The sequence below is a fragment of the Xiphias gladius genome, chromosome 10 (genome assembly GCF_016859285.1).
Source record: "Xiphias gladius isolate SHS-SW01 ecotype Sanya breed wild chromosome 10, ASM1685928v1, whole genome shotgun sequence".
NCBI classification, from domain to species: domain Eukaryota; kingdom Metazoa; phylum Chordata; class Actinopteri; order Istiophoriformes; family Xiphiidae; genus Xiphias; species Xiphias gladius.
Window position 1 is genome coordinate 12,401,658 of NC_053409.1, and position 27,001 is coordinate 12,428,658.

At 44.4% G+C, this 27,001-nt stretch overlaps 6 protein-coding genes across 11 annotated transcripts; 4 read left to right on the forward strand and 2 right to left on the reverse strand.

Annotated features, from left to right (window-relative positions):
• Positions 1 to 68: 68 nt before the first annotated feature.
• noxred1 (NADP-dependent oxidoreductase domain containing 1) lies at positions 69 to 2,212 on the forward strand. The gene is made up of 5 exons (XM_040138116.1): positions 69 to 292; positions 823 to 1,003; positions 1,110 to 1,264; positions 1,424 to 1,622; positions 1,812 to 2,212. Exons 1-5 carry the CDS (start codon positions 235 to 237, stop codon positions 1,966 to 1,968), a joined length of 750 nt encoding a protein of 249 aa, XP_039994050.1. The 5' UTR covers positions 69 to 234; the 3' UTR covers positions 1,969 to 2,212.
• Positions 2,213 to 2,428: 216 nt separating this feature from the next.
• tmed8 (transmembrane p24 trafficking protein 8) lies at positions 2,429 to 5,651 on the forward strand. 3 transcript variants are annotated; one of them, XM_040138115.1, is made up of 6 exons: positions 2,429 to 2,707; positions 3,111 to 3,222; positions 3,366 to 3,459; positions 3,578 to 3,671; positions 3,895 to 4,188; positions 4,325 to 5,651. In XM_040138115.1, exons 2-6 carry the CDS (start codon positions 3,113 to 3,115, stop codon positions 4,540 to 4,542), a joined length of 810 nt encoding a protein of 269 aa, XP_039994049.1. In that variant the 5' UTR covers positions 2,429 to 2,707; positions 3,111 to 3,112; the 3' UTR covers positions 4,543 to 5,651. The 3 variants fall into 3 exon arrangements, with proteins under 3 accessions (XP_039994049.1, XP_039994048.1, XP_039994046.1); XM_040138114.1 differs by having other exon boundaries at positions 2,440 to 2,702; XM_040138112.1 differs by lacking the exon at positions 2,429 to 2,707 and adding an exon at positions 2,714 to 2,832.
• A 1,220-nt stretch (positions 5,652 to 6,871) lies between these two features.
• Positions 6,872 to 10,890, forward strand: zgc:163014 (uncharacterized protein LOC100038766 homolog). 2 transcript variants are annotated; one of them, XM_040136721.1, is made up of 13 exons: positions 6,872 to 7,007; positions 7,094 to 7,264; positions 7,364 to 7,469; positions 7,956 to 8,072; positions 8,152 to 8,265; positions 8,337 to 8,514; positions 8,594 to 8,722; positions 8,918 to 9,105; positions 9,200 to 9,396; positions 9,478 to 9,569; positions 9,669 to 9,723; positions 9,923 to 10,020; positions 10,252 to 10,890. In XM_040136721.1, the coding sequence occupies exons 1-13, from the start codon at positions 6,946 to 6,948 to the stop codon at positions 10,479 to 10,481; spliced, it is 1,737 nt and encodes a 578-aa protein (XP_039992655.1). In that variant the 5' UTR covers positions 6,872 to 6,945; the 3' UTR covers positions 10,482 to 10,890. The 2 variants fall into 2 exon arrangements, with proteins under 2 accessions (XP_039992655.1, XP_039992656.1); XM_040136722.1 differs by having other exon boundaries at positions 8,600 to 8,722.
• A 46-nt stretch (positions 10,891 to 10,936) lies between these two features.
• On the reverse strand, positions 10,937 to 13,183 carry gstz1 (glutathione S-transferase zeta 1). Of its 2 annotated transcripts, none has more exons than XM_040136725.1 (9): positions 12,979 to 13,183; positions 12,520 to 12,571; positions 12,359 to 12,426; positions 12,076 to 12,156; positions 11,859 to 11,984; positions 11,616 to 11,691; positions 11,455 to 11,507; positions 11,319 to 11,368; positions 10,937 to 11,130 (listed from the first exon to the last, which is right to left on the reverse strand). In XM_040136725.1, exons 1-9 carry the CDS (start codon positions 12,997 to 12,999, stop codon positions 11,004 to 11,006), a joined length of 654 nt encoding a protein of 217 aa, XP_039992659.1. In that variant the 5' UTR covers positions 13,000 to 13,183; the 3' UTR covers positions 10,937 to 11,003. The 2 variants fall into 2 exon arrangements, with proteins under 2 accessions (XP_039992659.1, XP_039992660.1); XM_040136726.1 differs by lacking the exon at positions 12,979 to 13,183 and adding an exon at positions 12,708 to 12,884.
• On the forward strand, positions 11,979 to 20,255 carry aldh6a1 (aldehyde dehydrogenase 6 family, member A1). 2 transcript variants are annotated; one of them, XM_040136724.1, is made up of 12 exons: positions 11,979 to 12,151; positions 14,012 to 14,053; positions 14,171 to 14,245; positions 14,804 to 14,965; positions 15,152 to 15,230; positions 15,713 to 16,015; positions 17,186 to 17,307; positions 17,687 to 17,876; positions 18,364 to 18,545; positions 18,634 to 18,813; positions 19,682 to 19,780; positions 19,858 to 20,255. In XM_040136724.1, exons 1-12 carry the CDS (start codon positions 12,125 to 12,127, stop codon positions 19,960 to 19,962), a joined length of 1,566 nt encoding a protein of 521 aa, XP_039992658.1. In that variant the 5' UTR covers positions 11,979 to 12,124; the 3' UTR covers positions 19,963 to 20,255. The 2 variants fall into 2 exon arrangements, with proteins under 2 accessions (XP_039992658.1, XP_039992657.1); XM_040136723.1 differs by lacking the exon at positions 11,979 to 12,151 and adding an exon at positions 13,251 to 13,573 and having other exon boundaries at positions 19,858 to 20,254.
• A 291-nt stretch (positions 20,256 to 20,546) lies between these two features.
• si:ch211-163l21.10 (basal body-orientation factor 1) lies at positions 20,547 to 26,780 on the reverse strand. The gene is made up of 11 exons (XM_040136727.1): positions 26,648 to 26,780; positions 26,298 to 26,550; positions 26,130 to 26,195; positions 24,368 to 24,511; positions 24,192 to 24,272; positions 23,979 to 24,049; positions 23,090 to 23,234; positions 22,030 to 22,523; positions 21,701 to 21,805; positions 20,858 to 20,926; positions 20,547 to 20,666 (listed from the first exon to the last, which is right to left on the reverse strand). The coding sequence occupies exons 1-11, from the start codon at positions 26,689 to 26,691 to the stop codon at positions 20,567 to 20,569; spliced, it is 1,572 nt and encodes a 523-aa protein (XP_039992661.1). The 5' UTR covers positions 26,692 to 26,780; the 3' UTR covers positions 20,547 to 20,566.
• Positions 26,781 to 27,001: the final 221 nt, after the last annotated feature.

A 27,001-nucleotide genomic window follows, 5' to 3' on the forward strand; every position in this document is an offset into this window, starting at 1 on the left:
TGCAAACTCGTCCGCTCACTGAGGTAAATTTACCCGTAGGCCTGTTGGGAGTGATCGTGACACACGGGGCGAGCGTGGTGCACGGCACTGTCTTTGAGTCGCTCTAACTGAAACACGGCTGCATTTAGGTGTGGCATCAGACGTCACGCTGCGAGCAGAGAAGACCGTGGCCTCTGTGTGGGGATACTTGGGCTGGGTCACGTGGGAAGACAGCTGCTGCGCTCCCTCCTGCAAATGACTGGCGTCGAACCATCACACATTAAGGTCTCCACTAGAAGACCGGAATCTGCAGGTACACTGGAAAAAAATTCAAGGCAACCCTACGGCCAATCAACTGCTCATTCAGTTGTTCGGATGCAGGGACGCTCACTAAAGTCACCACTGTGTAATGGTGTTGGCTCCCGTTGACAGATAAATCAATAACGACTAATAAATGCATTATGTTCTCTCTTCTGCGAGCGAAAATGCCTTTTTTTTTTTTGTCCGGTGTTAATGTGCCACTAAATCCTAACAATCCTAATGCTAATGTCACAAAGAAGCAGGCAGCTGTCACAGGTCATGCAAGAGATTCCGAAGTGCATGACTTGGACGTGCGCCTATAAGCCACTCACCATGTTCTTAAACAACACTTAACATGCTCAGTTTACACAGTGAACGGCGTTGAGGTGCTGGGTATGACCACGGGATATTTAGGAGTTAATATTTAAACATGAATAGATTTGACAAAACTGCACCTTGAGCCCACTCTGAAAAAAAAACCCCTCCCTTTTCATATACTCAGGATCCCGCTCTTATGTTGGCTCTGTTGCTTTTGTGTTTCAGTGGAACTCGTCCAGACCGGGGTGGAGTGTTTCTGCGACAACCGCCGACTGGCGGCATGGGCAGACGTCCTGTTCCTCTGCTGTCTGCCCTCTCACCTCCCGAAGGTCTGCGCTGACCTCCACTCTCACCTGCCAAAGCGCTGCCTCGTGTACAGCTTCCCCTCCGCTGTGCCTGTCACCAGGTCCCGCCGCACTCATACACACATACAACCGATACATATATGTTTTTGTTTTTTTTTTTGGATATTTTCAGTCAATGAGTCCCTCCGTTCCGAATTTCTCTTTCAGATTGGCTCGACTCCTTGGACACGACTTCATTCTAAAACCACAGTACGACTTTGGCGGTTGTGACACCGCGGGCGTGTGGCTGTCCTGCGCAGATCTGCCCGCGGCTTTGAAAGATCCCTTGCTGATAGAAGCATCGCACCCTCTTATGATGAGTGGTACGTCACATTGAATTATTGTGGACTGTTATTGAAGATGTACGGGTGAACACTTTGATTTGATTGCAGCGAGGCCTCACCCTGGGTTTGACATTGTTGATATGAATTAAGCTGTGTTCGCCTGTAACTGGTAAGCGGACTTGTGACTCCCATACCAAGGCGGCCTCGCTCTGAGTCTCAGCTGGCTGTGTGCAGTGTTGTACAGCCTGCTGAACACCTGCACCTCTGCCGGTCTGCGATCCGGCGATGCCCTCTCTCTGATCAGAAGCCTCTTCGGGGACAAGCGGACACAAGCCGTGCAGTTAAACGCACAGAGCTTCATCAGTTCACCTTGCGCAGCTTCCCTCTCCGGAGATGAGTGAGTACAACGCTGTACAGTGAATGTCCGGAGGATTAAATGTGGATTTCTTTGAACTTTACCGTAGTGCAGTGTTACATCAAAGAGAAGAGGGGGGGGGGGCTATTCTAACTGGAACGATTTAAAGAAAAGAAACCAGGCAGCCATTTAAATTACCCTTGTGCTTTGACCTTAATTTCCCCCTCAAAGGCCTTTCCCCTGGATTTCTCTCACTGACGCCCAGACCAAGGAGACGCCGCTGCTGAAGCTTCTATCAAGCCGTAGATCTTTGCAGCAGCGCATCGCCGCAGCGTACAAATCCCTGCTGGAGCCGCCAGTGGCGTTTGACACTGACACTCCCCTGTGAATCTTATATTCTTCTAGGATGACCACCGCAGCACCAAGTTTAAAGTCTCAGCCCCTCGTGTTAAACATAGAGCTCTGGAAATTGTAATGTAACATGTGGCAGAATACATTTGAATAAAAGGGACTGAGCAATCTATCGTGTGATACCTACAGCTGTATGTGATTTTTTTTTTTAGTATTTTTGTTTTTTCATGCCAAAAAAAAGTATGGTAAATCTGTTAAGAGAAATGCTTTTTCACAATGCACAAGAAGCAGCAGTACTCGGTTTATTCTGTGACATATTGCAGATACATCACAAATAAAAGTGTTCATGAAAACGTGCCATCTTGACATCACGTAAGACCGCCCTTCACCTCGTGCACGTAGGAGGCCTAGAAAATGTACATTTAAAACCAGATAAAACAAAAGTCTCCCTCGCCTTGCGACCCGGCTTTAGCGCAGTGTTTTCAAATCCACAGCTGCCGCGCGCGTTCGCCGGCGGGTGGGCATCCGCGGGGCCGCGGCGGGACGCACGCGGTGAAGAGGAGCAACGTGCCTCAGATTCGCCGATTTTCGCTGACACTCGCGGAAACGCGGAAGTCTCCAAAAAATTCGGCTGTTTTTTCCTGTCAAAGGGCAGCGCCGAGGAGACGTCCGTCACATGATCGCAGCGACATGGAGGCTTCTTTCCTGGCGGCCTGAGTCGGACCAAAGTGCTGCCGCGTCGAGTCGTCGGGTTCTCGGCGTTACGTCGTGGTAAGGCAAGTTTGTGCTCGGTGTGCCCGCAGCCCCGGCTGCACTTTGAGAGGCTTGCTAGGTAGCTAATGCGAGCTAGCCAGCGAGACAGCTGCGAGCTAATGCCAGTTTGCCAAGATGGAGCCAGTTGGTGAGGCCGGAACCGACCACACACACACACACACACACACACACACACACACACACACACACACTATTCCTTCCCACGGCTTTAGCTATCATATCACAAGTCTGCGCTGTGGTTAACGCGGTCCATTCGTGTCAGATTGCAGTTTGCTTAGTTTATCGCGCCTGCGTTAGCGGGCTAGTTGCAGTGTTGTCATCTCCGAGCCTCCCTGTGGTTGGAAGGGGGGCGGGGTTTCCTCTTTTTCCAGCCACGCAGACCGAGGTGTTTGCCTTGTTTTACAGCCATGGAGAGATTAGAGGCTACGTCTGAGCTCCAGTCACGGCTGTCATCCCTCTCCTTCTCGTCCTTCCCCGGAATAACATCCAACCAGTGCGACAACAGTCCGCTGGACAGGTAACCTGTTGCTGCAGAGAGTGTTTCTTATAATGCTGCTGTAAGGGCTGACACGCACTGCTAGCTACTCATATTACATCCTAATGTCTTCACCTTGTAAATATTGGGATTTGTTTTCTGCTGCTGTTCTGTCTTCACCTCAGGCTCCAGAATACCGATCTTTCGCAGAGCTTTAACCAGTCCCAAAACCAGGCCAACATGGATGAAACCAAGGAGGATTCAGGGCAGCTTGCGGAGGTAGTCAATGTTCTGAGTATGTTGGACAAGCTGTGACTGAGTGGCAATAAACAGGGAGGAAAAACTCTGATTTCATTTCTCTGTAATAATGTGTCTTGTACTGCATGTGTATTTTGAGGGTAATGAAGAGGCCCCTGCTGAGCCGGCCCCTGGGGAAGGAGGCGAGGAGAACAACTGTGCTGGGAACTGTCAGCTCTCCACTGAGATGACAGGTGAGGCCCTGCTGAGTGTTCCATCATGCCTGCTCCTTTGTTTTATCTATGATTTAGATTCAGAGGTTTCATAAATCTGTCACAGATGCGTTCGTATTGTAATATAAGCTCTAAAAAGATAAACCTACAATTATATAAGGCTTATCTAAGATAGATAGGTAATAATCAGAGCCGCCGTTGTGCTTTTTGTGAACACATTGCCATTTCTACCTCCCGATGGCAGCCCAGATGCCGCCCCTGCAACCCCCAACAACATGGACATCTGCTGCACTGAAGGAGCTGAAGGCGAAGCTCCGACCGGAGAAGGACAGCGTGGTGACAGTGTACCGAGGCGACATCATGACAGTTCACGTGCCCACTGTCCCCGAGGCCAAAAAAGTGTGCTGGGAGTTCGCTACAGACGGTTATGACATTGGCTTCGGCATCTATTTTGACTGGACTCCTGTCACGAACCGGTCTATCACAGTGCACATCAGTGAGTCAAGTGATGACGAAGATGAAGAGGAGGAGCTGGAAGGTCAGTTGGATGATTTCTATGAAAATACATCAGGTATCCTGTATCTATCAGACCCACCCTAATTGTGTTTTCATATGTTTCCCCACAGCTGGGATCAGTGTGTTGACTTTGCGGTTTATGTCATTTCTGTTTCCAGGGCCTGTCAGTAACGGAGATGTTGAGAAGGGCTCCAAAACTCAAACCAACTCAAACTTGGCTGAAATCTTACCTGTATATCGTCAGGACAGTCACTTGTCTGTCTATGGGGGGAGCCATGATTTTCCAGGTGAAGGCACTTACCTGCTGAAGTTTGACAACTCCTACTCACTATGGAGAAATAAAACTCTTTACTACAGGGTTTATTACAGTGCCTGAGCTGCCAATCTATTGTTTCAGAATGTTACTCTTAATAAGGATGAATTATTTTTTGATTCCATAACTGGAAAAACAAACAAACTTATAATATAAAAAATTAAATACAGGCATATCTATTTTTTATCACTATCAGCTTGTGTTGCCACATGTCGAATTTACATTTATTGTCAGATAGTTTTCAATGCAACATCTGCTCCAGTGTCTTGCTGATAGATATTTGAAGAAGCTTTGCATAGGGGCCATGTTCACATGTATGCACTGTGCTATTTGGTCAAGAGACCGTCGTAAAACATATTGTCTTCAGCCATAACATTTCTACGGTAGCAGTGATCAGGGAACATCTGCACAGAACATATATTTCACCAGGCCAGGTGCTTAATCAGCTCCAAAGAAATGGAGGTTTTCCGTAGTCTGTGAGTTTGCGTCCACTTTCTATGATCATGATTGTTCTGTTGCTTTGCTGTTGTTACTTGTATTTATCCTTCTGCTTTGTAGCGTAAGTTATTCGTTTTTTTTTTAAATCGGTGTTAAATCTAATCATGTGATAATGGAGACTACAAACTCCGCACAGACACGTCTTCTGTCATAGTGGTGCGTTGGTAAAAGGTATAAGTTGAATGTACTGACACAAGTGGTAACAGTTTTTCAGAGTGCGCTTTTTTATGACACAAATAAAAGCCATCCCTTATCACATAAAGCTCTTATTATGTAATAAAGATTAAATATTTACAATTGCCTCGCCCCCCTTTAATTTGCTGTTTTGGAGGAAGGGAGCAGTTGTAATATTAAATCTAAATGTAATTTGTGCACAGGTCTATGTAAGTGAAAGTCAGTGTGTTTGTTTTTTAATATCCTCAGTGCGTCAGGCCTACTTTGGATTTGATTGCGCTGAAGAGCTTTGTTTCACTCTGTGTTCAAAATCAATGCTTCTGCCATGTTCACGTGTGCGCATGTTTCCAAAGATGTCACAGATCGGGCTGCTAGCGCTGTACACAATGTAAAGCAACAGGCTGAGAGCCTCCCATGTTTGCTGTACTGTACCTTCACTGTAAGTTATGATATTTGTTCCTGAAATTTATATTCCACAATAAAGAGAGGATTGTCTAGTTTTCTTTGTGATTAATTTGCGGATTAGATGAACTCATACATCAAGTAGAATGGCAGTCAGCAGAGTGCAGACCTCTGCCGAGGCCAGTGCAAATTGGTTCAGTACTCTTTGTGTAGTCCTGCTGACAAAACAACCAACAAACAGACACAGGTGAAAATATAACGTCCTTGGTAAAAAAAATAAATAACAGTGAACAACTGTGTTCATTAGTTTGTTGTACAGAAGCTAAATGTTGCAACATGATTAACTTGAAAAATGCCCTTAAGACTGCTGGTGTGTGTGGCCTCTTATTTCACAACAGTCTCATTGCAGAACCAGGATTAGAAAAGCCCTGTAGGATGGTCCCTTGTGTTTCCATTAAATTGTGGCATTAGGGGATTGATGTAATTGTTACAGGGGAGCTGATGAAACCAGGTTTTATTTTCAGTTCACCCCAAAGGCCGGTCAGAATCCAGAGTTACATCTAGTGTCACTCACGTTTTCCTGGATTTCTGAAGAATCAGCAGGATAGATATATTCTTAAAGTATTCTTATATAATGCTGCTGCAAACATGTTATGGTTTAGTTAAGACTCCAAGCTCTGCATTCATTCAGCTACACTTTATTGATGATTTTGACAGTAGATATGCAGTAACTTATTCAATGTACTGGTAAATCATCACAGTTTTTGCAAATATAAATTGCAACTTTGTTCCATATATACACACTTGTGAATATATTATCTGCACCAGCCAGTAGCTAAATTGAGTCAGTTTCATTTGTTTATTTTTGTGTAAGTGGTGCTGATTACACTTTTGCTCTAATCTCCAATCAGCTGATTAAAAAATTCACCCTTAATTCTTTACTCTTCTGTTTGATGACTTATTGAATACATTTTGCTTCACATTATGGGATCTGCGGTTTTCCATTACAAATAAAAGGCTCAGAGTAGTCTCATATATAAAAATAAACTGTAAAACTAAGCTCCGGCTGCTTTGAGTAAACCCACTTAATTCCTCCCCCACTTCAGTTGTTTACACAGGCGGAAAGCCGTTAATCAAAAAAATAAAATAAAATAAAATACAGAGAATAAAAGAATCCAATCCACGCTACAACACTAATTGCTTTTTTGACTACAGGTGTGAGGTATTACAGCGGCCTGGAGCTCGGCTCAGCCAATCAGAAGCGTTTAACCAAGCCCCACCCCCACCCCCACCCCGTTGCGCCCAGTTTTGCGGGCTTCGTAGTCTCATTAAGAGCTAGGGCCACGCTCCGACGGCTCGGTCTGCAGCGGGCGCCCGCCACCCTGACACAACATGGGGAAGTTGAATTTTTATGTCCTTTGGTCCCTGCGCGACGCCCCCCGCCAGTTCATCAGGTATGCATCTCTGGAAACCTCCACACGCCCGTTTTCCCAAAAAAAACAGCCACCCAAACGCCTTGTCCGGGCCTTTCCTTTGGCAGCAAATCCAACCGAAGGTGCTTTCAAGTCCACATCCCGCTGCCTCTGCCCAAGCAGCTGGTCATCTTTGGTCTGGGAGAGTGGAACGGCAGTGACACGATACTCTCAGCCGAGGTTCTGGTCAGTGCAGAGGTACAGGCCCAGAAAATTGGGATTCTGTCAGCCCATGCAAGGTATACACACACACACACACACACACACACACACACACACACTCATAAAAAAAACCAAACAAAACGGGTGTAAATTTGAGAACTCCTCTTTGAACTCAGGTGCCTGACTTGGGAGGGTGACTGGAGCTTGGACATCGTCACAGTGGCAGCAGAGAGGGGCAGGAGAGGAGTTTATGGCAAGATTGTGCTCACAGTGTGTGGAGGGGTGAGAGGTTTGCAGTAAATGAAAGTTCAATGTTCACCATCAGGAAAACAGCCGCATGTATTCCAATGCTTGTACTGCATCTCGCATAACCGACCATGATACTCATTACCTCCGCCAAGGAGGTTATGTGATCACCCACGTCTGTCTGTCTCTGTTTGTCAGCAGGATTACGCAAAAAGCACTGAACCGATTTGCACAGAGCTTGGTGGAGGGATGGGGCATGGGCCAGGGAAGAACCTGTTAAATTCTGGAGCAGATCTGGAACATTTACTATGAATTTGAATTTTTTTTCCTCTGTAGTCTTGGTGTATGTTGTTTGACATTGGCCTTGGCGGAGGTCTGCGCCCTACTGAGCACATTTTCTTGTTAATATTGGTTATGGTTGAATTTTGCACATAGAAGGTACAGTCCATAGGGGCTTTGGCTCATATTGTACAGTGCTTTTTCACAGTTTACCTTCATGTGATGACTTGTAACCAACCACAGGATGAAACCAGTGTCCTTAGCAGTACTCCTCGGGTTCAAATGAAGTGTTTGTATCTAGAACAGAACAATTCAACTGATCTCTGCAGCGTATTACACCAGAGTGCTGAAAATGAAACGGTAAGATATGTAGGGTTAAAATTTGTTTTTGACATTCTGTGCTTTTGTTGCAATATTTCATTATTGTCCTGTCTGGCAGATAACTCCCAATTCCTCACAGTTGGGCGACAGTGTTTGTTTTGCTGAGATCCAAGTGAATAAAATTGACACCAGTGATTCCACTGTGGGATATAAACCCCCAGTTTGGCCAACGGTAAGAGCCGTGCTTAAGAATATAGTTATGCCTGCACGTGACACGTGTAACTTAGTCTGTACCTGGTAAAGGACAAGACACCCAGGTGGACTGTTATCGGTAAGAGAGACCACCTGACATGGAGCTCTGAGGACATGGACAGTCTCGCCGAGGACATAGACCAGGCTTCAACCCCTAAGAAAAAGAGGCTGTCCAGGATGAACAGCCAAGAAGAGATGGCGGTGCAGATCAAGAATGAGAACAGAGAAGGTCATGAACAAAAACGTAACCCCCATGTTGGTCACTTCTGAATGCACAAAAATGGGTTTTGACAAAGATTTTGATTCAGTTTCAGTGTGTCCATCGACGCGCTGGAGCCATACGATGTGTCTGAGTGACCCTCACACCGCCGTCCTCATCGGGGGGGAGATGGCAGAACAAAACTACTGCAAGGACTCCCTGTGGAAGCTTGAGTTAGGTCAGTGGGGTTTGTTGAATTATTTGTTTGGCCATAAAGCATGTCAGCTTTTAGGATTAAATTAAGTTACCAGATTTAAAGTGTGTAGCACCAAAGGAGAAATCAAGACACATTAGAAGGCCCTAAAATACTAATTTTACATTGACTGCATTTCCACTTGCATTTTTCGTATTTGGTTTCCTGACCTTTTCCCAGACAGTGACTTCTGGTTCCCCATGAACTCCTCTGCTTCTGGACCTGTACCACCATGTGCCCGAGGACACTCTGCAACCTATGACCCGGACTCCAAGTCAGTCTTTGTTTACGGTGGCCTGAGGGAAGGTCAGCACTACAGCGAGCTCTACGTCCTTAATACTCTGACCTGGAAGTGGAAGCTTGTCACTGTGGGTTTGTTGCAAGTCACTAACACGTTGTGGTTCTCGAATTCTTATCAAATACTCGAGCGGAGATTGTTTTGTGTGGATTCACCCCCTGTAGGCAAAAGGGAATGTGCCAACTTTGGCCTATCACTCTGCAGCGTTTTATAAGAGAGAGCTCTTTGTCTTCGGCGGAGTCCTGCCGGGCCATTCTTCTGGGGATAAATCCTGCAGTAATGCTTTGTACATCTTCAACCCAGAGTTTGAACTCTGGTACCAGCCCATTGTGGAGGGGGACAGACCTCTGCCTCGGTTTGGGTCAGTGCCCTTTTGACAACAGCTACAGTAGATTTACTGTGAAGCCCCCCCCAAGAATAACATAATGTTTGTATTTAACAGGCACTCGGCCACACTTCTCTCACAGAGGTTGATAATATTTGGTGGCCGGAAGACTGCAACCTACCTTAATGATCTCCACGTTCTAGATCTGGGTAAGATGCAGATTCACTGGCTGCAATAAGGGGTAATTTTTGTGTCGAGGTTTGCACTTATGTGTATATTTTTTTCTTTTTTTTCTTTATTGCGTGAAGGATTCATGGAGTACACAGCTGTGAAGAGTGGGAACATGCCACCACTGCCTCGAGGGTGAGTACAGAGCTAATCAACCTTGAGAAATGTCATTGATGTACCCATCTGGCTTTATTTTTATTTATTTATTTATTTATTATTTTTTTAAGCTGAACATAAAAAAATAATACAAATTGAGTTGTCTTAAAAATATGTAAAGACTGGCTCTAGAAGAATAATGGTAGAGAGATAAACCTTCCTGCTTGTACGTGGACAGATTTCATGCGGCGCTCCCAGTTTCAGACAACAGGATTTTAGTCAGTGGGGGCTGCAGTGCAATCGGAGCCCTACAAGACGTACATATCTTCAGCACTGGTGGGTAACTGGTCCTTTCACTTTTTTTATGTTGTTTCTGCCAATTCCATCAGTTGAATCCATGTAAATGGATATAAAGTACTACATCAGTATGATCCATATTAGACCATAATTGTTCAGTAAGGTTTGTTTGGAACTAAGACAACATTTTATTTTGAGTCCCCCTGTTTTCAGTGTGTCTCACACACATTGTTTTATACAGCGAGTCCTCCTGCCTTGGTTTGTCCTCAGATACCAACATGTGGAGTTCAGTGGCGTCTCCTGCGCTTTGCTCCAAGCCTCGCGCTGGACACAGCATGATAAGTTTGGGCTGCTCCATCCTAACGGACACCGAGAAGCATGAAAAGGGTGAAAACGTCAAAGTCCACTTCACGTTGCTGGTGTTCGGCGGGTCGGACTGCTCTGGTACTTTCTACAACGACACAGTCAAGTGCAAGGTGGAGGTTCCTGGTGACAAGTGATGGATTCATCAGGGAAGAAATCCAAGCAGGAAAATTGTTTTTCTACTCTTTAAACAGTAGAGTATGATCTCCATGTGTATTTGTCAAGTTTTTTTTCTACTTGGCTGTCTTTCTTTACGTCATAGAATTATAATGATGTATATTCGACAGCTTATACTTTACTGTAGCCTTCTTTTTTTTTATGACGGTCTCTTCAGTAACCATCCATACTTCCATGATACAGCCAATATGCTGCAAGTGGTGGGCACTCTGCATAACGAATCTCTGATCTGCATGTATTTACACATTGCTTAATGTCATTTACTTTTTCCCCACATACCTGTGCCTATTTGACAGTAAAGTATTGGACTGGGCAAAATGAATAAAATTAAAATGTATATCTGAATGCTAATAAATATTTTTAAACTCAGTCACCTTATTCTTTTTACTTATTTAAAGTAACAGCACTGAAAAAGGATTGTTTCAAAGTGTTTTATTTAAGAATGTATAAAGTTGCCTGACTGCAGCTGCCGAGCTGTTATTTTATGTACGTAGATCAGCAGGTGTGTCTGGTTGGCAAGATGGGTGGCTCACTTTGAAAGCCTCAATCTCAAGTAAGGTTTGGTTTAACCTTTCGATAGTTGGATACTGTGCGACATCCACTTTGAACCTGTGGAGATAAAGGACATAGATGGTCATTCTTCTCCGTATAGGGGTTTTAAAGTTAAGCAAAGTCTGGATATGCAGGGTAGATTTCATGTAATCAGAAGGGTTTATAAAAAAAAAAAAAGACTAACACTATCAAGCACAAAATGTGTAACATTAATGTTGATCTTCTGTTGTTCAGGGTGACCTTACCTCTCTGCGTTGTAGACTTGTGGGACCAAACAGATGTCTGCCATGGATATCTAAGAGGTGCGAAATGAGTCAAATGAGAGGTGTCTGCTGTATCCCCACACTGCTCTGCTTCAATATGCTGACCCCAGGCTCTTACCTCGTCCCCGACACAGTATCTTCCTGCTGTCTGCTTCAGAATGGGCTCCAGAGCTGGATGGGAACAGAATATGCATGTGAGTGACCCTGTGAGGAATGTCGGGGGGGATGAACCTTTTGGAATAACTCGACGCGTTGTCATGAAGACAAGCTTCCACCGACCTTGGAAACCGCGATCAATGAAGTGCCGGGCCCACTGCACCTTCTCTGCGCCTATCTTCTGGATCACGTACAAATTCTGAAACATCCAGGCTTGAATGAATATCGTGAAGTTAACTTGTGTTGTGACATTGGGTGACTATAATTCCACGCCTGAACCTACAAAGCCTTGATTTATTTGTTTTGTTTTTTGTGAACCACAGTAGAGACACCACTTGAACGGCCCGCTTCAGTGACCCCCCTCACCTGCAGAGGCTGTATCCCCGAGGCGATGAGATCGCTTATCATCCGAACCTGGGCGCGCTCCTTGGGGTCCGCCGGAAGGAGCCGGGGCCCCGGCCTGGTCTCGTCGACGTACTGGATCACTGCCAGCTGCGTGAGCGGAAACATGCCCGCTGGAGAGTCACCGTCGCTTGCATGAAATAGTGTTAGGGCGGCGTGGGCGAGGAGCCCGGGGACTCACCGACTGAGAGAGGGTGACGCCGTCGATCTCCACCGCGGGCACTTGTTGCATGGGGTTCAAGGCTTTGTACTGTTGGGTAAGCTTGAGCACATGGAGAGCCTTTGTCAGACTAATGGCCTAGTCTTATTTAAACTTGTCCTTATGTCTACTGTACTCTAACATGTTATTCCACCATGCACAAAAGACGCCAGACTACATGGATTAGACACGTCTCCTGCTACGGATAATGTAGAGTGTGTCACGGTCGGTGTTGGCACGGGTCCCGTGTGTGGGTATGTCGTACCTGCTGACCTCCATCTCTGATCAGATTGACTGGAGCCTGGTCGTATTCGATACCTTTGAGAGCAAAAGCTGGCGCACGAGAGGTTAGTTAAATCAGCCGGTCGACATCACAAGGATTTACATACAAGCTGCAGTGGACGAAAGGCTGCGGCGGGGACGTACCGATGCGAACCCTCCAGGAGCAGGAGCTTCTGAAGTATCCGTGAAGAACAGGCTAAACAGAGAGCCAGACGAGAACAGTCAGTCCATTTGAAAACACACACACACACACCCCCACACCCCTCGACATAGTTAACTTTTTTTTTTTTTTAACTTTAACTTTAGCTTTAACTGTGCGTCTACTGGTTCACCTTGGTTTGGGTTGCCATGGCTCTTTGGCTCCAGTTTTCCACACAGCCAGACTATTGCAAGCAGTTTTTTCCTCAAAGTTGACCACACTCTCATCATCCCCCAGCAGCCAATAGGATGAGCCCCTAAACTCCCTCCTACCTACTCTTTGGTCCATGACTAAGCAACATTTTGGCGTTTCATACGGGCCACATTAGCGTCCCGCTGCGCACACACACACACACACACACACACACACACACACACACTTGGCCAACAGTGTTGTTACAGTACCTTGACTAAGGACAAGTGCATTGTTGTGGTTGCGATCACGTTATCACTTTTATTTATTTTTCTGGTCTGAACTGCGCTGCTTGCTCAAAGAGTCGTTGATCATGTCCTGCACATTTCCCAGCGACGTCCCACTTCTGGTCCTGGGTAAATAACGTGTTGCAGACTGGGCCAGAAGACAACACTCTCACACTTGGTCCCGTAATTAGCTCGGCTCAGCCCCCTGGTTGCGTAACTTCCAGCCAGTAAATGGAAGACTGCCACTTCTTTTTTCTTTTTTTTTTATCCAATGGTTAGTCGAGCTTCCACTGCTAAGGCGGGATTAAATAAAGCCACAACTGGGGATTGGATAGGAGGCGCCCCCGCAAGTGCGACCACGGAGCCAATAGCAGGCCCCGGATTTCCTCCGAGCCCGCCCGCAGGCGATACATCTGTCTGAGGGGGAAAGCCGAACGCCGTCTTCCGCTGGCTGCCGTCCCGCTTGTGGCGTTGGTCACGTCAGTTCGGCCTAGCACTTAATAAAAGAAAAAAAAAAAAAAAACCCCAAACATTTTCCGCCATGGCGTCAACGGCACTAAGAGCAGCCCTGAGAACACAGGTAAGATCTGGACCTTTTCAAGCTGTACGACTCTTCTCAGTTGCAAATGACGCCGGCCAGTTTTGACAGCTCACCTTGTTTACAAAGTGCCAGGAGTCATGATTGCATTGCACACTGATATATTTCACAAAGGTGGGACTGACTTCGGTTGTTTCCTCTCTTCAGTGGACCTTTTGATGCATGCTCCATATGCATTCATTCTTCCAGTCCACTCCAGTCAGCTCGACTTTGTCCCCCTCGGGCCTCTTCATGAGTCCATACTTGGTAGTTGCTCATTAAACTTGTAGGCCCTCTGGCTGCAACTGGAATAAGCCGATTGCGTGCATTTGAATGTTTTACAAAATATGTAAACCAAACCTACAATTATAGCTTCTGGATAGATACGTAAAATGTATTGCATTTGATGATTTCAGACTCCCTGCTGTGTTTCTTTCTCAGGTCCCACTGAGAGTTGGCCATAGGTGCTACTCCTCCTCAGTGGTGAGTTGAAACAGTGCACACTTTGTCAGTCTGCTCTTGCAGTTTACATCCGACGCCATACGTGGATAATTGACCTGCTGCGTGACTGCCGATGTAATGTGACCTGTCTCCTCACAGCCCACCACCAAGCTGCTCATCGATGGGAAGTTTGTCGAATCCAAGACTTCAGAATGGCTGGATATTCACAACCCTGTGAGTATTTCACCCGACTCGGATCACTAAGCACCGCTCACTCTTTGTAGGGACGTCCACATACTGGACAGAGTAAGACAATCCTGCGTGATGCTACACTGTGGTTTGGTAGCTCTGACATGGCTCATGGAAACAAAGTCTACAGAGTTACTTAACCTGTTGCATAATGTTGAACGACAGTGCCTGTTCGGTGTCTGTGGTTGGACATCCTATAGCAGCATTTGGTAAAATTGCAAATTTGAAACCAGAGTGTTTCCCAGCATGAATCTGTCATTGCCAGTCAGTGAGGAACATACTTATCTCAGCAGCACTTGGACAACAAGTCATGAACTAATACTCACAAATATGTCCTATAAGGATTCAAAGTGGAAATCTATTTATGAAAGCCCACGTAGTGTATTTAAGTTAAACATCTGCTAGGATTCACCTGTTACCTAACTTTTGCTGGACTAAACACCCTCCGATGATTAAAACTACTTCATCTTTAGAGTATTAACATTGTAAATTAACTCATCCCGACGGCTTTTTTTTTTTTTTTTTTCCCCCCCTCCTCTGCAGGCTACCAACGAGGTGATCGCCCGCGTACCTAAAGCCACCCAGGAGGAGATGCTGGCTGCCGTGGACTCTTGCTCCAGAGCCTTTCACTCATGGTCTGAGACCTCCATCTTGGCTCGGCAGCAGGTCTTTCTCCGCTATCAGCAGCTTATCAAGGACAACATTGTAAGTCAAAGGGTCAAAGCGTAAGGTGCAACTGAAAGTTTCCTTTTTAGCCCTGTTCAGCTTGATTTTATTTACCTTGCCCATATTACTGCGGCGCGTGCTCTTTACATGTATAATAAAACTCTTCTTCAGTTTATATTAAACCTGAAGTTGAATACAAAGGACGAGGACTGTCTTGTGTTTCAGAAAGAACTTGCTAAGGCCATCACAGTGGAACAGGGCAAAACCCTTGCAGACGCAGAGGGGGACGTGTTCAGAGGATTGCGTAAGTTTAAGCCGCTCACACGCGTGCACAGAGTTACCTTTTTACAAAGAGCAACAAATAAGTAAAAATTTGCATGTAATGTAGACGTTTACTTTGCGGTTGGAGGAATGGTTAATGAGTTATACTCGCTCGGTATCTCGGTAAACCAGAACAAAGGGCGGTTTACTTCATGAGCCCTTTGAATGATCACCCATGATTATTACTGCAGTGCAATAACTGCACAGTGGAAAGTCTTACTTAGTCGTTGAGTGTAGCCTTCAAACAGCAAATCTGTTTTTCCTCTTCGGTGAAAAATCTTTTTAAACAGGATAATGTTGATCTTATTTGAGTTACAGTTTCAAATATATGGCATTTATTTGTAGTTTTGACTTGATTTTGATATTTTTTCTTGAAATAGGTGGATTACTACAGTTTGGCACATCTGTGTCTCTCAACCAAAATAACTTGTTTTGTTGCACACTGTGTATTTCTTGCCTTCGCAGAGGTTGTGGAGCACGCCTGCAGCATCACCTCTCTGATGCTCGGTGAAACCCTGTCCTCCATCACCAAGGATATGGACACCTACACCTACCGCCTGCCCCTTGGGGTGTGTGCCGGCATCGCCCCCTTCAACTTCCCTGCCATGATCCCTCTGTGGATGTTCCCCATGGGCATGGTGTGTGGCAACACCTACCTGCTGAAGCCTTCGGAGCGAGTGCCGACCTGCGCCATGCTGCTGGCTAAGATGATGCAGGATGCCGGTGCTCCGGACGGGACGCTCAACGTCATCCACGGCCAACATGCTGGTAAGAGCTGGTGCCGGTTACCTTTTAGCCAGAGATCGTCAGAACATACTGTTCTGCGTCTGAACCTAATCTCAAGTGCAGATACAAGGCAGTGTATGTGATGAAACCGTATTATTTCAGGCAGATCAAGAAGGCCAAATTAACTAAGATGTGAGATCTGGACATGAATCTCAATGTCTGAAACAAACGGCCATTAAGCTTCTCGGTCATGTGCGAGTGAAATACTTTCTGGATCATTAGTTGGCCAGCTGGGTTTTATACAGTCCTCTGCTTTTGTGTGCAGTGTGTAGCCAAAACAAATACATTTTAAAATCAAATAGGCACATGGCTAAGCTACCACTAAATGACAAAGCGTCTGATTTTGTTTTAAAAACGTTTTTCTTTTTTTTTCTTCACAAAAGTACATTAATTTTTTCTATTCCTTTTTAATCAAACATTCAAGTGGAGCTGAAACAATCAATCGATTAGTTGATCGACAGAAAATGATTTACTATTTTGCCAAATGATTCATTGATTTAGTCATTTTCTATGCAAAAATACCACAGATTTGCTGGATCCAGCATCTCCAATGTGAGGATTTGCTGCTTTTCTTCATCTTTTATGATAGCAAACTAAATATTTTTGGGTTTGTGACTGCTGGTCAGACAAGACAAGACCATCTGACTCTGTCACTTTTGGCTCTGGGAAAGTTGTGATGGTATTTTTATTGACAAAACAATTAATTAAATAAACTAGAAAATATTCAACAGTTTAATCAATAATAAAAATATTTGTTAGTTGCAGCCCTGCTCCCATGCTAAAGCAAAAATTCAATTAGACTTTTTATCAATATATGATGGATCTGTCAAAAAAAAAAAAAAAGAGGAATGATGCCCTTCACTTACTGCAAGATCCCAGGAATTTATCTTGAAATGGATCTCTCAACACTTGTGAAAGAGCAAGTTCATTTTAGCATTTATGAACCTGTACTCAGCAAATGTTTTTTTGTATTTTTAATTCATCATCTGTTACACTGATGGTTGATCAGTTTTTCATTCCTGGCGTTAACTGCAGGATTTCCTTTGTAATGCAGTACTACACAGTATTTAACATAAAAAACCGTTAGTAACTACTGTCGCTGATGAAAAGATATTTAAGTTAATACGTTTTCTATATGTCTCTCTGCCACAGCTGTGAATTTCATCTGTGACCATCCAGCCATCAAGGCTATCAGCTTTGTTGGCTCAAATCAAGCTGGGGAGTACATTTATGAGAGGGGCTCTAAAAATGGCAAGCGGGTCCAGTCAAATATGGTGAGTATCAAATGATAAGGCCACATCAGTTAAAGTCCCAGACTTGCTGAATATGTCCAGCAGGTGGCAGCATTGGCCAACAGATTGTTGTATTTTTGACCCAGTCATTGTTGAAGAGGGAATGTGTGAAACAGCAGAGCAGTTGCAGTTGTGCATCACTGTTGGAGAGTCACGCGGCCTATAAATGTTGCACCTATTTGGATTTGTGTCCATCAGTCCTGTGTGTCACATGGACTAAAATGTGGACAAAGTTTACCATGTAAAATTTGTAGGTTGGCTGTTTATAATTCCCTGATATTATGTCCTCACTTGTGACTAACCAGTCACTGCAATGTGGAGATCAAACTACAGAAGGCTAACCACCACTCATGTACTGTAGGGAGCCAAGAATCACGGTGTGGTGATGCCCGATGCCAACAAGGAGAACACTCTGAACCAGCTTGTGGGTGCAGCGTTCGGGGCGGCGGGACAGCGCTGCATGGCCCTGTCCACAGCCGTCCTGGTAGGCGAGGCACGGAGCTGGCTGCCGGAGCTGGTGCAGCGTGCCCAGGCTCTGCGCGTGAATGCAGGTACCGCACCCCTGCACCCCACCCACCACCTCTGTGTCTCTCCTGAGCCTGTTCCCCCCGAGGGCCTTTGGTTTAGTCATCTCGCGGCCACCCACACCGCCCTAACCACACCTCTTGCCTTTTGCCCTGTCGTAACTTCACATTGGAGTCAGCTGGGAGAGAGGGCTTGTTGAGTCAGCCATGCTGCAAATTTGTGGGCAGATCTGCGGCCTAGACCTAAATAGTGGTTCAGAGAATCAAATCCTCTGAGAAAGGAAACTGTGAAGTAAAATAAAGAGTGATTCTCTGTGTTTGCAGTGATATGGACTCTATTTGTGTAGTACACAGGAAACCAGTAAGTATCCATTTTTGAGGGAGTGCCTCAGGGTGCCCCTCGTCCTGACTTTTTGCGTGTTCGTGGCAAAAGGAGCATTTGACTGTCTGTGCCCTTAAAGTGCTCGCATCATACATGTAACCTTATAGCTTGTTGTTTCTGGGGCCCCGCTAGGAGACCAGCCTGGTGCAGATGTGGGGCCTCTGATCTCTCCCCAGGCCAAGGAGAGAGTCTGCAGTCTGATCCAGAGTGGCGTGGACGAGGGAGCGAAGCTGCTCCTGGATGGCCGAAACGTCAAGGTTAAGGGTTACGAGAGCGGCAACTTTGTGGGTCCCACCATCATCGGCAGTGTCACAGTATGTGGGTTTAATACCTTTGTGTAAAAATAAAAACTAAATAAAGACTAAACTGCCATTAAAAGTGTTCACCTTTGTGCTCTTACAGCCTGAGATGAAGTGCTACACTGAAGAGATCTTTGGGCCTGTGTTGGTTGTTCTGGAGGCAGACACTCTGGATGAAGCCATCAGTTTGGTCAACAGGAACCCCTATGGCAACGGTACAGCTATCTTTACCACAAACGGCGCCACTGCACGCAAATACACTCACGAGGTGGACGTGGGCCAGGTGAGTGGCTGCAGCTTCCAAATGTGTTCCTCTGTTTTGGGAGAAAGGAGACATTCACATCTCTCTGTCATGTCTGTACAGCATCTCTAACAGGGAGCACATCACATTTGTTTGAAAACCTGAATACACTCTAAAAAAAACAATTATTTTCCATGTCAAGTATAGCCTTGTTTGCCCTGACCTAAAATACACACATTCAGCAACCCCCTTTGCTTCACTTCCCCACCAGTCAAAACTACAAATAGCTAGTGCAAATATGCGTTTGTTAAATGAAAACAGGGGGACATAGAAACATTTTTCAAGGCAGTGTTCGAGGAGGGGAAATTCAACTCAAGAGGGATTCCTAGGAACCTGCTCAACGTTTAAGCTTAAATATGGCCACCATTTTTCCCTGTTTGTTTGCCTGCGGAGCCTAGTTATCCTGTGTTTGCTATTCACATGTCGGGGAATGCTGTGCAGACCATGTGCTGTACTCCTCTCCAAACCTCAATGCAACAAACATCTTTTTTTCCTTTTTCTTCCCCCCCATGCACCTTCATCGAAGGGCCGTAGTGTATCCAAACTTATTCCCACTGTTTCAAACACCCTAAACCAACCTCGCCATGCCCCTATTGCCTTCATAACAAAATGTTTTATTTAGTTTTTCTTCCCTTTCATAAGAGCATGTTATGTTTTCAAAACTGCAAATATAAGCCGCAGGTTTAGCTGTGTTTAGCGTGATAATGTAAGCTTGTTTTTTAAACAGCATAGATGTACCACATCTCTCATCAGCCACATCCTACTCATACTAGTAATTTGGGATTCCGCGGAATTGCTTTACAAAGCTTACACTTACAGAAATGTAAGGGACAATACTTGTTTCCTGCAGGTTGGAGTCAATGTTCCCATCCCTGTTCCACTGCCAATGTTATCTTTTACTGGATCCAGAGGATCCTTCAGAGGGGACATGAACTTCTATGGGAAACAAGTAAGTATCTAATAAGAAAAAACACACATGTAACAGTCTAAGTTCTGATGTAAATATTTTTATTTCTCTCTCTCCAGGGCATCCAGTTCTACACACAGATCAAAACTGTGACCTCACAATGGAAAGCTGAAGATGCCACCTTGAAAAGTCCTGCAGTTACCATGCCTACTATGGGACGCTAAATAATCAAAGTGCCGCTGTTCGGTCTGATAAACCAGAACACCTTAATAACCCTTCTTCCACGCACAAAACAGATTTATTATATTAAATAGGAAGAGTTCATAAACACTAAATACTCCCTTTTGAAAGACTTTATATTAGATGTGTATATATAGCTATTCTGTATATGTAAACCACTGGCCAGATTTTAACAAGGCAAAAGATCTGTACACAATCAATGTTTGTGTGGATCCATGTAATTTCCTCAAATACAGTATTGTCATGGACCTGCTGCATTGTATTGCAGTACTAACCCCCTATCCAACCATTTTTTTTTTAGAGATCTTGTGTAATACCTCGGGCAAATCTTGGTATCAGCACTGTTTGTTCAGAAAGAGGTTTTGTATTGAGTGAAATGATCCTTTTTAAATGGGTTGCGACAGAATTCTAAACAAGCTTCATGTATGAAAGGGAACTCATAAGCCACATGCATTGTAAGATATTTATATTGGGCACAAGCAAACATCTTGTATTCTACTTTACACATGATTGACACTCTGTGGGAAGTGCACAAAGCAGACGCAAACAATGCAGAGTGTGATTTGCAATGAAGAGGCCACACAGAGGTCATGTGGGGTGTATATCCGGCAGGCCGTTGGTGTTCGAGGGCAGAACAGACTCAGGCGCCTGGGTGATGAAGGTCGCTGGGGAGAGCTCCTCTTTAATTCTGGAAGATAGTCATCATTATTCAACGCTAAAATGCAGCCGTCTTGATAGATCACACGTAGGCACTCATGTTCTCACAGCCAGTGCTTTTTCAGCTAAACCTGGAATGTGGGACCAATAAATCTGCGCAGGCTTCGTAATTGCAAGGATGAGGTATAACTTTTATTCTTGTACATTCCTTTAGTGCCTTACCCAGCAGCATCATTGTCAACAAGGCTCTTCTCAGAGGAGGCAGATAAAGCCAGACGTTGGCTTACTTTCCTATCAGGAAATTGCAGACTTGCAGTTAAATACAGAACCTCATAGTGAAAGCCATGTTTTAGCACAATGGCGTCTATTCACTCAGGCCCAAAGACTATCTTGGAAAGGGGTCACTGTGGGTCAACACAATGCACATGGACTTGGATGCTTCTAACTGTCGCTCTCGAGTCGCCAAATGTTCTGTGTTATTCTGCTGGACTAGGTGCCAGACCACTGTTAACATGAATATACATCTCCTATTGCCTGCTATACCCCCATACATCCAGATCCCCTGAATACTCCTTTCTGAAAATCATGTTACCAGCTGCTCTTTGACCACAAGTGTTCAAAGAACAAAATAAACTGCTAGTGCACATGAAGAGGGGCCAATAGACTGAAAGCAAATCTACGTGACCAGATGTTTGTTTCCAAGCACACGACTGCGGCTGGGCCTATTTTTATTATTGTGCCCAGACTCTTTCTTCATTCTTTTTAAGCAGCTGGATGGAAAAGAAGATTGGTTGAAGCCTAACTGATGTTTTATGGTATCCTCTTCTGCTGAGAAAATGACTGTTTAAAACATTAAAAAGAGGGAGGAGTCACCAGAAGCCGGAATTACTGCTTGGTGTCACTGCACTTTGTTCTTCAGAGTTAATTGATGCAGAAGTTTCAGTTCATTTTAGGGGACTGTAAATGGATTTTAATGTATTACCTAGGATAAAGTCAATGAGTGATGAACAAGCAACCGTCAAGTGTTTCTAAGTTAAACAAACAATTACTGAGAAGTTTTATTACCTTCCCCTCTGTCCATTCATTTTAGCAAAGAGAAGCCTGAGCACTTGTTCCTTCTGCTCCCAAGTTAAATCTGAAATTTCAACTTTGCTTCCTGGTTTGTGTGTCCTAAAAACAGGAGGATAAAATCAAAATTAGTACTAACCTCTGCTATAGTACAAATTCATTTACATATATAGGCTGTATGAAGATGAACCACAAAGAGTGTTTAAGTTTGATGACCACTGAAAAGAGCTGCAGGTGACTTGGCGCTAATAAACACGAGGAATTAAAAATATCACAAAGACATACACAGTACTCCAAGTAATGGAAACGATGGGAAGTGGACCTACCACGTGGCAGCTGCCTCCGTGTCTGAATAGACAGAGTTGGTACTGTGGGGGCTTTTATGGAAGGTGCGGATGGGTGGGAACTTCAGCTTTCCTGCTGTGGCTTCTCTCAGCCTCCAGTGATAAGCCTGCAGAGCCTCATTTTTGTATTGCAGCCTGCTGGCCATGATCTCCTGCTTCACCTGAGCCAGTGACTCGTGGAAGAACTGCTCCACCTCTGTGCGCTGCTCCACAACAGTGCTCGCTAGCCGTTTGATATGCCACAATTCTTTCTCGCGCATGGCGAGCACCTTCTTTAGCTTCTCTATCTCTACCCGGCTGGCCTGGGTTCTGACCAGGATGTTGTCCTCCTCCTCCTTTTCCTCTCGCTCAGGTTCCTCAGCCTTTAGCTCTAGGGCCTGCTCCAGGGAAACTACCTTGGCCCTCAGTTTAGATAGTTCATCTTTTTGGGCCTCCATCTGAGCCGCATTCTTTTTTACCATCAACTCAAAGGTGTTCTGGGTGAGTAGGGAGAAGAGCACAGTAGTAAAATGGATGACACCTAGCTAACTTTGGAAAGTCCTTTTATTTTCATGCCAATATATTCACAGAACAGATTAGGATTTGTGTGCCAGCCTGCGCCGCTGAGTGAGTGGCCAAAGCTTCAACAAGCTGGATTTACTCGCTTGATTGACTGCCATCATCAGAGGTAAGATTAATGTGCCCAATATTTATTTGTCTTAAAGAATCAGTGCCAGAAACCTGTGAAGGAGAAACCACTGAATTTGAACCCATACACCAGTGGAAACTCACCACAACCACTGACCACTGAGAGGCTGGGTAGTAGTCAGGAGGTGGGGGGGGGATAGGAGTAGGACCACAAGCAAAATACACAAGGTCAGCACAAGTAAACAAAACAAGGGAAAAACCACCTGAAATATATTCTGGACAAATCTGACAAGTGTTTCATAACTGAAATGATTGAAAATGACTTCATGGAGATTAATGGTCTCTGTCCAAGGGCTGCTGGTGCCTAATAGTAGCATTGCTGTTTGCTGTTTGCTGTCCTATGGTTCAAATATACCTTGTCCAGTGCCAGCGAGGCATTTTGCTTTGCCAGGGAGGCTGTCAATTTCTGCAGGTCCTCTGCCTCCTTTATGTGATATTTCAGTGCTTCATTGAGACGGACATTCTCCTTGAACACAGAGCGTGATGCATCGTCCAACTGCCTAAATAGTTTACAGTACAAACAAATGAACCACTGAGAAATTTGTCTCTAATTATGAACACACCACTATGAATCTTAATTTTGTGCCTGACAGTATTTATACACAGTTTGGATTTATTTTAACCTGTACAGAGTGTTCCAAGTAGAGTAAAACAAATGCTTTATGAAATATTTTGAGACTGTTTATTAGTCAATGTAGTAAAGGCTCTAAATGTTAGGAGATTGAGTTCTGGCCGTGTAGAGCATATCACACATTTTTGCTCTGTTTCTCAGTTCTTACACAGAAAAATTGAATTAACTGAGCCACTGTATTAGGGTTTTAATGAAAACCTAAGTATGTTCATAATTAAATCAATTACTGACGCTATGACCAAAGCGTTAGGACCACACCAGCATCAATGTTGATGCTTTAAGAGCTATAAATAGTACCTAAACATAGCAGAGGCGAAATATACATCCCATGGCTTCAGAAGTAATAAACTATGGTTCCACACACGCTTTACACTCTCCTCCCTTCAGGACATTCTGGGACAGCTGAGGATGTGATCATTGGCTTAGGTGAGGTACACTATAATGAACATGATGAGCAAGTGTGGTCACGAAAGTAACATTAGTTCTAGTTATATATATTTTTATACATAAACACTTATGTGAGTAAATTATTTTTTCTTTCCACTCTGAGCACATGAAAGCGCAGTTCAAAGAATAAAATTAGATTGTAAAGGGACAGTGGAAACACACTCACACAATGGCCTCGTTGTGGGCCCTGTCCACCACCAGGGCTATCGTTCGCTCGGCTTCTCTCTCCAGGCGAGCCTGCAGGGAAATTCATAAAACCCATTCACTGTTCTACATGGACAGATCAATTTCACAATAAATTCACCACATCATATGTCATTATCTTCCATATGGATGTGAGTGGGATCATTTTGGATCACACTTTTCTGCTTGACCATACCTTTTCTTTGGAGAATTTGTACTCCATTTCGTTTAGGTTTTCCCTGTGCTCCCTGTGAGCAATATCCATGCTTTCCCTAATCTACAAAATAAAAATGTGACGGTTACTGGTAGCATTTCAACACCTTGACAAAAAGAACAACAGGTCTTTAATAGGCAGTGTTTCATCCTCCTCACATCATTGAGCTCCCGCTCCATTTGGGACTTCCTCTTCTCAAACTCTTTCATTTTCTTCATTCCGTCTTGGATCATGTTAAAGTCATTGGACTTCTTTCTGAACAGTTCTTTCATCTCATTGATTTGAAGCGTGTAATCTTCAACCTGTTGCAACCAATCTTAGATGCACATTAGATGCACACAATGGGGAAAAAAACATTCGACATTTTGTATACAGACCACAACTGTAAAAATGTATCCACTCATCTATATACTAGAGCTGCCGCAAAGTTCCCATAAGTACAGTTTGTACAAGTTACAGGGAAGAAGATTTTTGGCCTAAAGTTTCCATTGGCCATTCCCTTTTGTAAACCAACATAAGCACAGATCAGTCAGGCTAAATACCTCAAGATGCTACTGTGGAGAAACCAGTCTGAGCAAAAATGTGACAAAGTGACCAAAATCACGAGAGACTAGCATAACAGGCACCCACAAACATGTACATGACGACTAAATGAGAGGTTATCAACCATCTGATTACAACTTTAGGCCTAATGGTTATTCTTCAGATAACTGTATACATTCAGCTACATCAATGCACCAGTCAGTATTTACAAACGCTGGTTTGCATCATATGCAATTTACTCTCTCTGTGATCTATCAAATCGTGAGCTTAAAAAAATATCCACCAGTTTAAAGTTAACAGTGATTAGTGTCTCATTCATCTTTCTTGTCCTCTTGCCTTGCAGCAACTGCAGTTGGAAAAGTCATATAGAATAATTACTTGGATGACTGAATATCTCAGCACTCAAAGAGTTTCATCATGTCTCTTCTCACACGCATTTACGTTCCCTGAGTAGTTTCCATTCGCTAAGTCAGTTTTTGAGATGAACCATTTTATCACCTCACAATGAGAAAGGGGCTGTGAACTACATGTCTTGAATTCACATCTTCAGAGTCAACCACAGGACAGTATTTTTTTTTCTTCCCTAAGTGGACATATGTGACAGTTCCATACATGTCTAAAATAGGGATGTTTCAAGTTGGTCCAGACCATGCCTCTTTTTTCTTCATCAGAAGCTTGTTGGCCTCCATTTTACCAGCATGAAGTAAGAGCTGGAAGATTGAAAACAGCTGCTAGCAAAAGAAGCAAAAGTTTTTTTTGTACCTTTTTTGTCTAGTAAAGCCACTTGAATTTTGTCATGTCGGTTGGATACTTACTTAGTTAGACCTAACGCTCCTAATTTTAATGGAGCGTAGGCTGTTGTCCACAGTAGATCAGTTTGATAGCTTGATCTTAACTACGAGCAGCAAAGGTCAGTGAGGATAACAGGGGTCAACGGAAGTGCCTTGGGTGTATGTGATGTAACTGACTCTGGTATTTTAGAGTAAGGATCTGTGTGACATGTGATGTATGGTCAACATGACCAGGCCAGCAGCGAGCCTGCCATTTCCCGACCGAGCACTTTTAAATTATACTTTTTTTTCCCCCGTGGCCACTGACGTGGATTAAAATAACGTTAGAGCGTGTAACCCGGAATGTGAGGGGTTTTTCTTTTGTATGGTCGCTTTGTTTGGTTGTTGTTTTCTTACATTATAAATGTCAACATAATTACACACACGACAGCTGATAAAACACAGGGCAGCGCATTTCTGAGATGCTACAGGTTGAAGTTGCGCACAGTAAATCCCAAAGGTGCCGTATGTTACTATGAACGCGCTAGCTTGCGCATGTTCAGTGGGGCCGAATGAAAGCTCGAGTTGCATTTCTTTCTGAACTCACCAGTTTGTTTTGCTCTTCGCGCGCGACTGCCTCTTGACTTTTCAGGCTTTTCTGCAGCGTATTGATCTGTTAAAATAAATGGCAGTTTGTCAAAAAAAAAAAAAACAACAACATCCGAGCCCATCACTCCCGTGTTCGTTTACACCTTTGCAAAACTAACTTCCCGACCTTCTCCTCTTTGGCTGCGTCCTGTCTCTTCAGAAAACCAGTTACATCGAGGGTGTCCCTCTCCGCGCGGTACAGCTGGTCGGTGAGCTCGTCGTTGACGCGGGCCAACCTGCGGCAAGCCTCCCGGTACTGCACGAGCGACTGGTCGGTGACCTGTAACCTCAGCTCCCACAGGTCAGCGTTGGCCTTGGCCTTCTCGATGTCCGACTCTTTGTCCGCTTTTGACTCCTGTTTGCCGTCTTTTGTTCCTTTCCTGTGATAAAAACACAAAGTGTTAGATTAGTTTCCGTTTGAACGTAAAGGCAGCAAAAAAAAAAAAAAAAAAAGAATGTAAGAATGTACACACTCACGCGGCTTTCGCCCTCTTTATTTTGGCAATTTTCTTCTTCGGCATCACGGCTCCTCTTACCGGTTAAAATACAACATACAACCAGTCTATTCTGCCATAAGGAGAAAAAGTTTGCCCTCTAATTTTTACAGTTGTCTGGCGGTAACGACGGCAAGCTCCCGTAAGCGGCTGTGAGTGTTTGTGTAGTGTTGTTGCCATGGAGACGATGTAGCCGAGGGAAAGGTCATATATCTCTGCTACAGGACCTTTAGCAACCTATCTACACAACGTTATTCAAGCTAGTGGCACTTTGTCGTTTTTATGTCTGAATCTTTAAAAAAAACAATATAACTTACCCATTTAACAATGCATTCTA

Coding starts and splice junctions, on each gene's coding strand:
- zgc:163014 (XM_040136721.1), top strand. CDS start 6,946: ATGGGGAAGTTGAATTTTTATGTCCTTTGGTCCCTGCGCGACGCCCCC. Junction 8,266..8,336: donor AACCCCCAGTTTGGCCAACG/GTAAGAGCCGTG, acceptor TACCTGGTAAAG/GACAAGACACCCAGGTGGAC. Junction 10,021..10,251: donor CGTACATATCTTCAGCACTG/GTGGGTAACTGG, acceptor GTTTGTCCTCAG/ATACCAACATGTGGAGTTCA.
- aldh6a1 (XM_040136723.1), top strand. CDS start 13,535: ATGGCGTCAACGGCACTAAGAGCAGCCCTGAGAACACAG. Junction 15,231..15,712: donor GGACGTGTTCAGAGGATTGC/GTAAGTTTAAGC, acceptor TTGCCTTCGCAG/AGGTTGTGGAGCACGCCTGC. Junction 18,814..19,681: donor ACGAGGTGGACGTGGGCCAG/GTGAGTGGCTGC, acceptor TGTTTCCTGCAG/GTTGGAGTCAATGTTCCCAT.
- gstz1 (XM_040136725.1), bottom strand. CDS start 12,999: ATGCACTTGTCCTTAGTCAAG. Junction 11,692..11,858: donor CGGGGATACAGCCTCTGCAG/GTGAGGGGGGTC, acceptor TGGATGTTTCAG/AATTTGTACGTGATCCAGAA. Junction 11,131..11,318: donor CAAGTCTACAACGCAGAGAG/GTAAGGTCACCC, acceptor TTATCTCCACAG/GTTCAAAGTGGATGTCGCAC.
- si:ch211-163l21.10 (XM_040136727.1), bottom strand. CDS start 26,691: ATGCCGAAGAAGAAAATTGCCAAAATAAAGAGGGCGAAAGCCGC. Junction 26,551..26,647: donor ATAAAGAGGGCGAAAGCCGC/GTGAGTGTGTAC, acceptor TTTTTATCACAG/GAAAGGAACAAAAGACGGCA. Junction 20,667..20,857: donor GTTGACAATGATGCTGCTGG/GTAAGGCACTAA, acceptor ACTATCTTCCAG/AATTAAAGAGGAGCTCTCCC.
- noxred1 (XM_040138116.1), top strand. CDS start 235: ATGACTGGCGTCGAACCATCACACATTAAGGTCTCCACTAGAAGACCG. Junction 1,004..1,109: donor TCCGCTGTGCCTGTCACCAG/GTCCCGCCGCAC, acceptor TTTCTCTTTCAG/ATTGGCTCGACTCCTTGGAC. Junction 1,623..1,811: donor GCTTCCCTCTCCGGAGATGA/GTGAGTACAACG, acceptor TCCCCCTCAAAG/GCCTTTCCCCTGGATTTCTC.
- tmed8 (XM_040138112.1), top strand. Junction 3,672..3,894: donor GCTCTCCACTGAGATGACAG/GTGAGGCCCTGC, acceptor TCCCGATGGCAG/CCCAGATGCCGCCCCTGCAA. Junction 4,189..4,324: donor TGAAGAGGAGGAGCTGGAAG/GTCAGTTGGATG, acceptor TTCTGTTTCCAG/GGCCTGTCAGTAACGGAGAT.